This window comes from Cydia splendana, chromosome Z (genome assembly GCF_910591565.1).
Source record: "Cydia splendana chromosome Z, ilCydSple1.2, whole genome shotgun sequence".
NCBI lineage: Eukaryota > Metazoa > Arthropoda > Insecta > Lepidoptera > Tortricidae > Cydia > Cydia splendana.
The window spans coordinates 15,053,856-15,069,636 of NC_085987.1; the positions used below are offsets into that span (position 1 = coordinate 15,053,856).

Consider the following 15,781-nt stretch of genomic DNA (forward strand, 5'->3'; position numbering starts at 1 on the left):
CATGGCTGCGTCCCTTGGAGTGGCCGGCAATGGCCCATTGTGTACTGGGGCCTTAATAGATCGGTCCATCGCGTAGATCTTTTACCATAAATCTAAAATTGGAGAAAGTGATCAAATTGGCGTTTGCGTCCGCTCCACCGGTGAATTTAATCAGATTGGTGAAAAATTGTTCCTTTCTGGATAGGCCTTTAGGTTGCTATTAAGGCCCCAGTACACAATGGGCCATCGCTGGCCATTCCAGGGGACGCATTTATGCGTTGGAGGGAGAAAGTGATATTGCTATCTCATTCTACCGCATGGCTGCGTGCACCGATAAGTAGGAGCGAGAAAGCGATATCTCTTTCTCGCTCTTTCGTATAGCCGGTTTAGACTCGCGGCTCGGCTCGCGGCGCGTCTCGTGGCTCGCCTCGACACACTCGCGTTCGGCTTGTCATTCCGTTATAAACCTTATGCCGTGCCGTTAGTGTTTAAATTATATTAGCTCGACAAGCTTGCGAGCCACGAGACGAGCCGCGAGCCCACCGCTTACACTCGCGTCTCGTGGCGCGGCTCGCTGCTCGTCTCGTGGCTCGCGCGAGAATGTAAATCGTTTGTTAGACCATCAGTTTGACCAAGGCCCCAGGGTGGATTTCATCACAAAAAATTTCACCATACAAAAAATTAATTTTTTTTAATGTTTAATTTAACACGATTCTAGCTGGGTAAAGTAATGGGGGGCTGTATATTGAGGATATGTATGGTATTTATACAATCATTTGTGGCTTATATTTCAAGTTATCGCTTTCGGAAAATAAAAACGCATGATGGTGATGACAACCATAGTATGGTAATGACTCTTTTATAGACGGTAATGACACTGCATGTACGGTAATGACGATTTGGGAACTAATTTACATATGTTTTTTTTTTTTTTTTTTTTTAACAATTATGGCCTGGATGCGAGTCCTTTAAGCCAAATTTACATATGTATTAAAAACGTATTAAAAAAACAAAAACTTTTTTGAATTGTAAGACTTTAGAACTTTAATAAACATTACAAATAACATGTTTTTGAACATAAGACTAGCTACATAAATTATTTTTAGTAAATTATAAAAAATACATTTTATTCATATAAATAAATATATAACAAGTATTTTTATTGAATAATTTTAAATAATTTATGTTCCGAAATAGGCAATTTATGTATTCATTTAGTTTTTTGGGTTTTTTCAATGTTAAATCATATTAACAATATTGTACTCTTATTATCAGTTTAAACCCGCATCTTGTTTTATCTACTGCATAACTTGGTATTTATATCTATTATAAAATTACTGGCTTACCAATGAGCTTAATTTTTATGATATATTACTATATTTTTGATAGTTTGATTCATTGCATAAGTTTGTATTTTTGTTGTTTTATTAATTAACTTTAAAAATAGCTATAATGATTTAAATCCATATATATGTTGTTTAATAGCTAAACATGAATATATAATCAGTGTTTTATAAGTTTCAAGACCCCTACTTGTAATGCATGTCATAAGTTACAAAATGTTAGGTATTGGGTCCGGTGACTACCCAATGGTATAATTATTAATTGCTGTAATTATATACATCAATTAATATAATATTATCAAAAAACATAAAGCCATCACGATAGTGAGCCAGTACCGTAGCCTTTGGTCGCTTAAAACTTAATATATGTTGCTTGTTTAAATACTTTGTTTTAACACGGCTAACATGCAATGACAGACTCTAAGTTGCACGATTTACATTATTAGATTATAAAAAAAATTACCTAAATTTTGCCTACTTCAGTCAAAATGTTAATTAAAAACTAAGCATCCTCTAGTGTGAAAGAAATAGTTATATCTTCTTCTACATTTATTCTACATTTAAAAGGTAGACATTATATAGTGTTAGAAGACATAGAGAACGTTTTTCAAACATACAGCTTAATTTCATAATGAATTATAGCAAAATAACTAGAAAAGTTTCTGAGAACCGTCATCACCATACACATGAAATCATCACCGGTCGTAATTTTTTCCCGGTGATGATGAGTATGGTGTTGACGATTTGAGAGTTTCTTGTTTTTATTTCTAGACTACGAATAATAGTAGTTAATGTCTATGCTACACAATAAACTTCATGTAGTTTGCCATTCATTTCAGTAATTATTTCTAATATATCATTTGTAACTTTTTTAAACCAAAGCATAACGGTGATGATGCTCTGTTGTGACAAACTACGTTTTACAAATTTGTTCGTAATATTTCTCACGATTCAGTGATGTGACTTAATTTATAGTGAAATCATTTTTGGCATTCTATATTAAAGTGGAAAATAGGGCAAGGACCTTTAGCGGTATTTCGTTGTTCATACACGGAGATAAGCTCACATTGACATTACCATGACGGTGTTGACGAATATTCGTGACAAAATTTTAAATATTTTTAAATGTACTTACTCGGTGAAGGAATTATTGCATATTTTTTCATGTGTTAAACAACAACATGGAAAAGATATAAGTAAAAGAAAAAACGCAATCGTACGATAGGTATGCTATAATTTTCACTGCAAACAAAAAGGTTCAGATTTTTCCGGTAGACGGTGATGATTTTAGACACATAAAACATTTTATATAAAAAAAACTATTAAGTTATTGGAGATGGTAATTGAAGGAACATGAAGATAATAGTTCTTAAGAGCATATAAAAAAGTTGGAACTCGCACAACCTACTAGTTTTTATTATAAAAACCGAACCATAAGTTTTGGCTGGATTTTGAATTGCTGTAGCCATGTCGATAAAGTCATATCGATAAACTATCGACATTTCTTGCAATTTTAATTTTACTTCAAAGGTTTAACGATACCTAAAATGAACAAAAACGCTTTTATTCTTTATTGTGGTTATCAGATCACAATTTTATCGTCACGCCCCAGCAGGGAACGAAGGAAAAGTTCAGATATTTAATTAAAATACATAAATACCTACTAAAATATGTGTTCTGCAATAATTGAATTATTTTATTAGATTCCAATATATTTATTATTCATTAGCATTTCAATTATGTTTATGTTTAACGAAGATATTGAAGCTTCAATTAATAGCTATTTCGTTCCGCTGTGTAGCGTTTATCGATATATAACATGATTAAAATCGACTTTTCCCATCCCTAAAAGAGCACACATACACGTTTTTACGCAACATACACAGCCTGGACGGCTACCGTGAAAATCGAAAATCGTCAATTGCGGGCATTTGTCTCTGTCACTCTAATTACGCCTTCATTGGAGTAAAAGAGAAAGATCCCCGCAATTTGCGAATTTCTGTTTTCGCGGTAGCCCCTCTGGTGCACCAAAAAAGGCAACACTTTGATTTGAAGTATATCTTGTCAACAGTATAGTTGTCCTTTTTTGACAAACGGCATTTTTAAAAGAGCGAGGAGAGAGAAATGATACTAGTTGCTGCGCCGTCAAAGAGAACAGAAAACGTTGGGGCCTTGGCCATATTGTTAATCGTACATTAAACAACTGTACCGATATTCGAAACCTAAGATAATATTATAGAGAATGGCAACATTGTGTTGTCGGTCGTATTGTCCTTTTCTAGCATATACGTCCCTCTCTCTCTCTTACATTCCCACCACAGAGCAGTTGGTTTTGACAGGTGTTTGACAGTTACCGCCAAAACAAATTTCCAAGTCATTGGCTTGCTGTTTTTCCATCTGGAAGGTCGTGAAGCTAAACTGCTGGTGAGTTTTTGAATTTGTACCCCAGTTTAGCTGACTATATTGAAAAACAGTTTCTAACGGCTTTTGCCGTTCGAAATAAATATTTAAATTTAGTTGTCCGTTAAACTATCTAGCAAATAAAAACGATCCGGAATAGTGATGTGATGTGCAAGTGTTTTCAAAGGCTGCCTGCGCGCACCGTGGCTATGCCAATGAAAATACTAAAACACATGTTAGAAAACACATCGAGCTGGTAAAGCGTGCACGTGTCACCATTATAATTTAATTTTATACCTACATTAAGTCTCTTCAGAGTCTTGTTAGTTTAAATCTTTGTGTGTGTGTATAATAACGGTTGAAATTATAATACTTAAATGGTGATCTGTGGAGGCATACCCTTCAGTTTTCAAGTGATTTGTGTTTTCGAATACGAAAGGATCGGATAGTTAATACGTGTTACGTAGAACCTACGTATGAAGGTAGAAGCTTATAGACGTGTAGGTTTTATCTGTCCAAGTATCTATCAGCAATTTGTCTTTTTATTCCGTTCCGGGTTAATATAATATTTATTGCAAAATTTATTTTTTGGTAATAAACTTGCTGATAAATAATGTGTACCCGCTTAGGAGTCGACGAAGCCCCGCTTCGCGGGGCTTCTATTTCCGCTCTGAGGGACACAAGGTAACGAACAAACCTACATCGCAAACATTGCATTTATTTTTGTGGAAAGTGAGTACTTCGGCAGTACATAAACTTAAATCTGACTAGACATAGAGAGAGATTAGCATGGCTCTGCGCAAGAATGACATGCGAAATCGTGAAGTATTTCACTCTTTATCTACCAACTTATATCTCTCCAACTAGATCTTTGATTAAAAAAAAAAAAAAAAAATGGTTAAAATGTAGGTAGGTACCTACTTAAATAAATAACTTAGCAGGTACTTACAGCCTAAAAAGGTTAAGGAAAGATCTCTTGCATGTAGTTGCTATATGTGCTTGTGTTATTTTGGATTTGAATAATTTGATTATTAATTCTATACGTAACTACATACAAGAGGGTCAATTCTTAAGCCTACCTACCTACCTACCTACATAAATAGTACACTTGTAAACGTTTCAAATAAAATCGGAAGCCTGGGATTTGGAAGGGCATTAACGATACGGGAATCTTTAGATTGATTCATTGGCGAAGACGCATGGTTTGGTTCATATTGTCAAATTATATTAGTTAACTGTAGAGTTAACGTTTAGTTTTGGCAAATCTGCGCGTCACCGTGAATGACACTCTCTAAAAGTGCCTGTTAAAGCCTGCTTAAAGCCTTTCACCTTGTCGAGCAAGGAACCCGCAACTAAGGGAATATTACCCACAGGGTATTTGATTTGAATGATATTCTTAAACCTACGTCTGTTATGGTTCCACCTGCGTGAGGTGTGCCTAAGAGAATCTTTTATTCGTTCACAAACTAACGTCATGTTATTTGTGATAAAACTAATATATTATGTACCTATCTAAGCCTGCGCAAGGCTGCCATGTTTCCACCTGCGTAAGGTGTGCCAAAGAATCTTTGATTCGTTCACAAACTGACGTCAAGTTATTGATGATGATAGTATAACCTATGTAAGCCTGCGCAAGGCATGTCAGACATATTCACAGAAATATAAATGATATGGTTATAACACAAGCGAGCGAGTAGGCCACAATCAGAAAAATATTACAAAGATGAATTTGTAAATATCTCCTCTCAGAGAAAGTAAAAAGGGTTTAAAATAATGTTTTGGGTAAAAATCTGTCGAAATAGGCAAGGCTTCGTTATTAGAGTTTTCAGTTCGGTTTACCAATCTATTCTAAGGGTCCCGAACACCCTGTTGGCTAAACCCAAAATTGGGCTAATTAACTGTGGTAAAAGTGAAAACTACTTACTATTTACAATAACATTTCTAAAATCATAAAAGGTAAAAAATAACCTAAGATTCCAGGCCTATCTCGACTCATTTTTATTTTAAAGATGATAAAATCTTTGCAACCTAATATATAAATAAAATTGTGGTCTGGAGACGCTAAGCCTCATAACTTGGGCGGCATAGATAATACTAAGAAATTTAGTCGCTGAATTTCGACTATAAGCCCAGGCAGAATATTTTTAATTAGAATAAGGAGTGGTCAATCCTCCAAGGTCCAGATAATCTGTGGACTCTAATTAAATCAGGCTCGGTAAGCTCACGACACGACAGAGCTTACGATTCCATTCTGAAATAAGCTATGTTTACAATATATATTACTCATAGTGTGAAACAAACAGTCTGCTCAAGGTGTACAAAAGGTCCGTTTAACGGCCCTATGAATATCTAAAAAACCTTTGAAGTCTAGGCCTGCTAAGGCAGACTAGAAATAAATACATATGATCCCAGTGTAAGAGCAGCTCACAGTTGCATAAATTATATTTGCCTCGAGAGCACTAGTCTTTCAGTTAACATGTTTACGAGTACCTACCTATGTACACGATATGACCAAGGTTACCTAACTATTTAATTATTATATCCCTGACTGCCATGGTATGGGAAATTATTATGTGCTGGCGGTGCTGCACAAGCATGTTTGAAATAAAATATACAAAACTGGCCTAACGGGCGTTTATGAATTATGTATTTTACACCCTTATGTCTGTATTGTGACCCTGGAAGTTTTAAACCACCTGTATCGTAAGTGCTCCCATGCACGGATTAAGTTTATTATAAACTACCCATGCCCTAACCTCAAGGGCAAGTGCTTCTATGCACGGACCAGATACTGTTACCACTTAACTCACTTATCATGACTTGTCATAGTTTGATACTACACGTTTAACAAATTTAAGAACGTGGAATGTACCCACTACAAAAGGTTTTTAAAAACAGTGACTGAATGGTTTGCACGAAAGGTTCTAGCACAACTTCTGGGCGGTCACGCCTAGGGCATGACCCTCTAGTTCTCAATTTATACAAAATTATAGCATTGTGATACTGTTCGCTTGCACAATAAAATAGAGAAACAGAAGCACGCCTTGCGAAAAGGCGAAGCTATTTTGAAACGCCAAACTTTCAAAAATGGATTGAAATATATAAATATATCTTTGGTGTGGAACATGTACACCCAAACAAATGCAGTCATTTATTATATGTTGGCAAAACTCTGCCAAAGTGTTAATCTGTCTGTACAGCGTAACCTGAAGGCATCAATGCACATGAATCTCTTGAAACATGGTGGATTAATTAATTTACACCCCGCCTGTGTCTTGCTCTTACCAAATCCACAAGTTAAGGACCTCAACCTATCTAGGTACCCTTCTTGCCCGAGACCTGAAAAAATGTTTACTATAATCTCATGCAGTCAAGTGTCGGAAAACTAGGTCCACACACTTAGCGCTACTGTGAATATATATCTAAAAAGTCTGTAGACTGCCTTCCAGGAGGCGGGATGCTAATAGACTAGCCTATATAGTAGGCCAGAGATATAGTATTCAAAAGCACACTGGTCCAAATCCAGTAATATTATATGTATTTCAAAATATAAAATAATTGACAATTCGGCGTATATTTGATATCAAAAAGTTACAATTATCCTTAGTTCATAAGGAGGATAAGTATACATAAATATCAAATAGATTCGACAAAGTGTTGACTCTAGCATTGGAAGAAATAGGTCTCTCTTAAAGGGCCTCTGCGCTGTTGGCTTTAGGCCCACGGGTGGCCGGCAAAAGGTCGGGGACCCCATGGTCCGCACAGTTATTGCAAATAATGTATGATCACTAAATAAACACACAAATTTGCATTTTGGTTAAAAACACATATGCGATGAGCTAAGGTTTCGAATTAAGTACCTTATTCTTAATAATTTACACACTGGAAAGAGGAAACTGAATATTCAGAATTAAGCAATGCTATGAATGGTTTACATAAATTAAACCACTTTAGCGTTCAGAACCAATCAAGCCTACTAGTAGGCACCAGATAAGGTAAACTACTCTTACTGCATATATAGAAATTAATGAGTACAATTAAGGTCACTTGATGATAGCTAAACATGAATATAAGCAGAATGAGCCTTTGAACCTTTACAAATATAATTGATAAGGTTCTGTGGCATTTCTATATTAACCATTTGAACGCCAAGAGCACCAAAAAGCGTCATAACTAGGCGTGCCCACATGAGTGTTATGTTATGGCTTAAGCTCTCAAAGTAACCTTCACAATTTTAAGTAAGGTTTGTTTAGGTACATTAGCTCGCGTTCGCGTTAGTAAAGCGTACAAAGGATTAAATGCATTTTATAGCTATAACCAAGTATATAGCTCACACTGACTCACAGTCATTAAAGGAATTCAGTAATTCCCTATGACATTTTAGTAAGTAGGTACCCAATATTAACTTTGTGGGTAGTGATAGTGAATTATAACGAATATTTAAAATATTCGTCTACTTAATCCCGAGGGATTCTGGAAATAAGAAAGGTCTTGTCCTTGTTATATTCCTGCAACTGCTTACTTTACTAGATAATTATTATCAAATTTGTTAATAAGTTATAAATAAAAACTACTCGAGTACTTTATGATTTTATTATTTTCATACTTGAATTACATCACTCCTTATCACAGATGTTGTAGGTATGCTCCTTGAAGAGTAGACTGACTTATCTCATCTTCTTTTACCTAGTTTTCACATACATTATAATTAAGTATAGCACCATTGTGCTGACTCATTTTTTGTCTTTGAACATTTATAAGTACATTAAGTACGTATATGAAATGTAAAGTTAGTAACATAATATAATGGTATATCAAATTGTATGCTTTACATAATACCTCTCTCCTCACAGGTGTTAAAATAAAGGGTGTACTACATAATTCTTTAAACACTCGTAATATAATAATATTACATATACATAATAAGTACATGTATAATCACATTGGCTTGGCGTCTTCCCACCACCAGTGGCCTATTTTATAAAGCTACAAGTTACAATTTACAAGCGGAAGTCTCTTTCTAACCCTATGTGTTAGAACGAGACTTCCGCTTGTAAATTGTAACTTGTAGCTTTATAAAATAGGCCATAGGCGATAACAAACACGTCTCAATATTATCTTAGGTTTCGAATATCGGTACAGTTGTTTAATGACAGCGTTTTACACAAAAATAAAACGCTAATTAAATAACTTACCATATTCGAAACCTAAAGTTTTAATCCTGCCTGGTGTAAATATGTATAATTTTGAGACAATGACTTGGAAATTTGTTTTGGCGGTAACTGTCAAACACCTGTCAAAACCAACTGCTCTGTGGTGGGAATGTAAGAGAGAGAGAGGGACGTATATGCTAGAAAAGGACAATACGACCGACAACACAATGTTGCCATTCTCTATAATATTATCTTAGGTTTCGAATATGGTAAGTTATTTAATTAGCGTTTTATTTTTGTGTAAAACGCTGTCCCTAAACAAAAGTGGTCCCACTGACAGCTCGCTTGGACGTCATCTCTGTATATTATATATCTATGAGTTTGACATTTCTCATGGCCACTCGAGCGAGTCGAGCGACGATCACTCAACCTGGCAGAGTAATTTGAACATGCACAGTAGTTTTTAAATATTTGTTATAATATTAATGTGATGTTTTACGTTTAGCTCTTAGGTTATGAAATATTTTATTAGCAAGGTGACGTCGTACTGGCGCACTTTATTTGGTTAGTCCTGCGGTTTTCCCAAGATTCATATCGACGTACAGGACATATTCGGTTAGTTCCAGTAGCACTGTGCGTAGTAATGTATTCTGTTTAGTTTTTTATCAACTAGCACGCCCGCAACACATTACTCTGCAGCATGGTATGTGTGGAATAATTTTACTTTTCTTTTAGCTTTATACTATTTTGCTGAATGTTCTTTTGTATTTTCAATATATTGTTTTATGTGCATCTATTTTTAATCGTGCGTCAATAGCGACCTCCAAATTTTTATTTTTCTTTACCGGTAAATTGTAAGGGCAATACTCTATAAGTGATTTCTTTATTTCTGAATAGTTTGTAATAACATTATTTACAGTATTAATATGTTTATTTTATGTTATAGGAAAGTGATACCAAAATGATACCACCAAGTAAACCGGTGGTGCCCCTGGGCAGTGATGACAGTGTTAGTGTACTGTCTATGATCTACCGTTTCTTTAAGAAGGTATGTTTTGAAGCCATTATAGTAATATTTACAGATTTTATTCTGTAATATTTGTCTCTTAATGCAAACTGTGAACATGAAAAAGTTTATTGACAGCATAGAGGCAGTTTCAGCATAAGATATAAAGAGTTTTAAGTAGGTAATGCAGAAGTGTGATTGGCAAAGTGCATGGGTACAGTGTAACTAGGGGTGGCAATACAGGCAATTGCCACGGGCCTCTGGCTGTTGCCAGGGCCCCAAAATGACTATGAGGGCATGACTATAGGCTCACATTGCCATCATCATCAAATACCATTAAACAATGAATTAGGTTTTAATCTCTGCTTTGCATAACTTAAGACAAAAGAAAGTGATGCCTAATACTTACAAGTGTTTTATGCTAACACTACCTTTCTTCTGCCCGCGATTTCGTCTGCCTGGGATGATAATGATGATTGCTTAAACTGCTGCACCGGTTTAGATGATGGGAAGGAAATAGTTTGAGGCCCGAGAAAGGACATAGTATCCTACTACTATTTCCATCCCATCATCTAAACCGATTCAGTAGTTTAAGCATGAAGAGGTAATCACAAACACATGTTAGGCTGAAGGTGATGTGTCCTGTCACAATCTGGAGCATGGCAGCCACCTCAAAGGAATCTGCCCATCTGGCTCAATTCGGTGTGGTCATTATGGATGGCCACCGAATGCGAATGAATGAATGAGCACTCAGTTCTATAAAAATAATTCTTAAAATATGTTAGTGTCCACCACCTCCACCTTTGTAAAAATTTTCTTTTCCTTGCTAACTGGTCATGGTAAATAAAACTAGCAATAATAATGATCTCATCGTCATCATTCATTCATTACCATGCGAACTTGAGCCAGAATGGTCGACAACGCAAAGATCGTTTTCAGATCTTGGTTGGCTTTCGTTTGGTTGATAGGGTAGGTGCGTTAGTTTTCTTCCAATTATAGAAGTTGCAAACTTCGAAATGCGAAAAATATATCTTAAATTACATGTGTTTTACATATTTCTTTTTACAATACATATGTATGGTGCTACTTTACCGCATTAGTGCGATAATTAGCACATTTTGTAACTAGGTCGAAAATTGAAAAGACCATGTACTGTAAAACGTTATTGCTTTTATCTTCATTTTAAGTTTAATATAACTTAACTATAAATAATATTAACGGTTTATTTGTATAAAAAATAAAATTTTGTATAAGTAGTGTTATTTTAGTTTCGTCCACAAAAATTTAGTTTCCGTTCACGTAATATATAATCTAGTTTTCGACCACTGCATTATTGAGTTGAAAATCAATTATATATTTCGTTTTTAGTTATTAGCCTTAATATCGATATTTAATCCAAAATATTACACAAATCTTGTTTTATCATTCTGAAGTTTTTTCACCATGGTGACAATCACATGGCTCATGGCTCTTTCTTGCATATTATCGTAGTATCTTAATGCTAAAGCCAACATAGTGATTGCATGCATGAGTCAGAATCAGAACACTTGACGTCATGTATGTAGGTAAAGTGCTGAGGACTGACACCAGCCGTTGAATCACTGACGCGGTATTTGACCTTGAAGGATTGTTTAACAACTTAAAAAGTGAATCTAAATATGAATGAAGTAGACAAAACCTTGACTTCGTATAAAAACTATGTTATTACTATAATTAATATTGTTAATAACTCTGATGGCACCAAGGTTGAAAGGTACAGTCACCTGCAATAATATGTTACACAACGAAAGGCGGCAAAAATATCTGACACGATCTTATTTGTAGAGACATAATAGCATGTCACATATTTTTGCGGCCTTCAAAGATTAACATATTTTTGTAGGTGACTACTGATGCTTGAAAGTTGCTTGTTGAAAGTTGTCGAGAAATGTGATCTTATGACACCCGCGCCATAAAAACGAATAGACAAATAAATGGCCAGTGAAGGCCCTTCGTTCGCGTTCATTTCATTAATGAAAATAGGCTTTGTAGTTTTGAAGTTATAGTGAAACAAACGTCACAAGCATGACCACCCACGTACATGATAAATTCAAATTAATAACAATCAAATCAAATAACAAAATATAAACTAGAATATCAAAAGAAAACTAAACTAAGCTTAAAAACCTATAACCAAAAATCCTTGTTTCCGGCCCATCCCTAGGATGTTAGCACCATTGCCAGGGCATTGCCCCTTTGCATCGCCAGACCAAGTATTTGTGCAAGCCCTGTGGTGGTCCTCTAATCTAATACCTATTCCTTTGAGGCCTACCTCTATATTGTAGGTAGGTATATCAAGAGCATACCGGTTCATGACATTTTTGGACTGCACCACGACTGCTCAGGCACCGATTGGGAACCATGGGCATCATGGCAATATAAGCCATATCCAAACTGTAGCAGCTACACTATCGAGGCGAGGCCTAATGTAGGTACATTTGTATAGTAGGAAGTTAGGTATACTATACTAGCCTTGAGTGGTTAGTGGGTACATTTGTAGAGAGTGACATCATCACTAGATTATTACAGCCTATTACAGATAGAGATGGGTAGGGGTGAGTAAATACTGAGTATTTACTCGGTATTTACTCAAAGCACCCGATAAATACCCGTATTTACTCATTTAGGTGGGTAAAAACTATTTCTTATAAAATATTCAAAAAGTGAGATTTAATAACATAATTGTCTTTTATTGAGGAGTGCTAACGTGTATTAACAATATCTATAAAATAAAAAGCATATAGGACGCTTAATTTAGGAAAAAAAGGTAATTACAGTCAAAACCGTTTACGACGACATCGTTTAGAACAACATACCGGTTATATTGACCAAAATCAAAGGTCCCGGCTGAATTCTATTAGACGGCCTTATAATAAACACCGCTTTTTACGACATCGCTTATTACAACATATCTCTTTAAGCGACTACATTTAACTGATATTTTCGGAGAATTATATCTGTTAGAACGACCAGCTGTATTGTAAACATTTGAATAGGTGAGGGCAGCATCCCCTTCCCACATCTGTACGGCTACCACCAGTTTTCACATTGACATAACGCTCACGTTTACGTAAATTACTTTCTATGCATCTCGCTCGTACTGGCATATTAGTGCAAGCGAGATGTACAGAAAGTAAATTACGTAAACGTGAGCGTTATGTCAATGTCAAAACTGGTGGTAGCCGTACTGGCACACTAAAGTCATTAAGATCGCAAAAGTAAACAAAAACAACTCGAGTTTAGTGTCTATTGTATTTCTCAGAAACAAAATCGGTACACGTGTATGCAGTATAATCGAAACCCAAAGCCCGCTTTCTCATTTCTTTTCAGTCAGTTTGTTACTTATCCGAACACAAGACAGACGCACCTAAACATATTGTTGAGTTATTCGTGAAACTTTTAACATGTCGCAAAGAAAAAGAAAACAAATTACTATAGAAGAAAAATCGCGTATTATATCAAAGCTTGAGAGTGGAATTCCAAACAAAGACTTGGCCGCGGAATATGGTGTATCACACTCGACAATTTCAACCATTTGGAAAGAGAGAGAAAAATTTCAAACACTTTTTGAGAACAATTTATTGAAAATGAAACGAGCAAGAACAACGAAGCATACGAAGATTGAGGAAGCTTTGCTAAAGTGGTTTAAATATCAAAGGACAAATAATGTGCCAATAAATGGACCAATTCTTCAACAAAAAGCAAACGATTTTGCTCAGCGTTTTGGTGAAAATTTCGTTTGCTCGTCCAGTTGGATTCAACGTTTCCGAGCTAGGCACGGTATCGTCGGCGGGAAAATGAGTGGTGAAGCTGCCAGTGTTGATAGTGGTGTAGTAGAAGAATGGATGTCGCAAAAGTGGCCTGCGTTATACGAAGACTACCCATACAACCATTTCCAGTCGCCGTTACGACGCGGTGTTGACACATCTTGTGTCGACACCGTCTGTTTCGGTCACAATTCCAGTCGCAGAGTCGTCGCCGTGTCGACACAGTTACCAGAAATGGGGAAGGGTCGACACATGACACAAAGTGACATAAAGTGTGGTCGCCGTGTGCACACATTGTTTCGGGTTTGCGACTACTTTATGCCAAAATCATTCGTTCATTCGTTCATTTTGTTCCTGTCAAATGGAAACTGTCAGATGGAAAAATACTTAAATAAAAATAAGTGACATTAATACGCCATCTCTAAAACGGATTACAAGACGTAATTATATATTGTTTGCATTTATATTACAATATGACTTAAATTATTATGGGGAATTAAACTGCTCGAGTGATTTGATAAACTAAGTGTAATATAATCAACGCGCCACCACATTGTTTTAGTTTAGCCGGAAATGAAATTGTTTACTTCTCAGTAGACATGTGCGCCGCGCCGCCGCGCCGCCGCCGCCGACGTTTTTTCCACGCCGCCGCCGCCGATAAATTTGACCGGCGTATAATCGGCGTGGACAATTTTGATACATATCGTGTCTTATTGCATGTTGCGCAGTGAGTAGATAGTGTCAGAGGGATAATTTAAATATCCTTATGCTTTTTCGCTTATTATTTTCTAGTGAAACAAATTAGCATCTTAATTTTGTCGTTGCGGCAGGGGTGCGAAACTCCTGACTTCGGTCAAACTCGGCTCCGCTCGGCTCAGCATTGCTCCGAGTAATTATTAGGGTTGGCACCACTTGACTTCCTTTTGCGTGCACAACCGCAGATAAGATAATCACTTGATTTTTGACAACCCTAAATAGCCGAAAGGGATAGTGCCATATATTAGAAAGGGACGGCATGATTCGACCCTGAAACGCTGTCAAACTTCGGTTTTTTAGGAAGTTTCCTTTCTGTACGATAGTACTATTAATTATTCTGTGGTTGCGGTGCGAGCTGTTATAACGATTTAGCGTTAATTTAAACAAGATCTAGTTTCTGGATCAAGTCACAGGTTAATTATTTGATATTTTATCGCACAGTTTTTTTATAAACGCATTTGGTTTTACATTAATAGTCTCTTTATTGTCAATTTAATCAGTGAACTAAAGAAAAGAAAACAGCAGGTTCATATCATATGGATCACATTTGGTCTGAAATTATTTATTTCAGACCAAATGCGATCCATATTTTGTCAGTAAGATAAACCTGCAATTTTCTTCTTAGAATCTCCTGCCAGCTGTCACCTCGATTATAATTACATACCTATTTTATGATTTTTCGTGTGATGCTGGTGGTGACACGCATATGGGTCATCATATGATATATATGATTTGATTTATTTATCACACTATACAATTTTACTTAAAATGACACAAGATCAATTCTTACTCCCTTATTCATAAACGCGCTACAATCCTCAATGGTGACATCTTTATTCTAGTTAATATACATTTCTGATAAACTTCAGTTCAGTCAGACAAATGTAAAGTAGTTCATCATTATTTCGTAACAAATCATAGGTGGGGTGACAGCGGCTGGGAAAAGTCAATATATATTTTTTTTAACTAACGACTTAACGTATAATTTATAAAGAAATATTTTTGTGTTTTATTTGTATTACGCTTACAAAATCATTATACTGCCTAAAATGTAGCGTTTTAAAGTGTCCTTTTTATGTTAATACTTAAACATACCGGTGGTAACCGTTAAGTTGGTAAGAAATGGTTGCCAAGTGACATGATGGCATATATATTCGGCAATAATTTAGAAAACACACATAATATGTTTTGGATGGCCTAGTAAATACCCTGAATGCTTTAATGTAGAGTTTATACAGCCGTGTTCTCAGGCAGTATCAAAAATTATGCCACGCCGATTTCACGCCGATCACGCCGCCGCCGCCGGTCAAAAAATCATCGGACGCCGCCGCCGATGAT

General features: G+C 35.9%; 1 protein-coding gene and 1 non-coding gene across 3 annotated transcripts in view; both read left to right on the forward strand.

Moving 5' to 3' along the window:
• Nucleotides 1–4,458: 4,458 nt before the first annotated feature.
• LOC134805386 (U6 spliceosomal RNA) lies at nt 4,459–4,562 on the forward strand. Its single transcript, XR_010146281.1, has one exon. It is a non-coding gene; the product is annotated as a U6 spliceosomal RNA (small nuclear RNA).
• A 4,877-nt stretch (nt 4,563–9,439) lies between these two features.
• LOC134804418 (extended synaptotagmin-2-A) overlaps nt 9,440–15,781 on the forward strand; it is a 42,263-nt gene continuing 35,921 nt past the window's right edge. The window contains exons 1-2 of one of the 2 annotated variants that reach the window (XM_063777455.1): nt 9,440–9,578; nt 9,822–9,923. In XM_063777455.1, coding sequence (XP_063633525.1) covers nt 9,576–9,578; nt 9,822–9,923 — 105 coding nt within the window. In that variant the 5' untranslated portion in view covers nt 9,440–9,575. The remainder of the gene's footprint in view (nt 9,579–9,821; nt 9,924–15,781) is intronic. The other variant, XM_063777456.1, reaches the window with a different exon arrangement.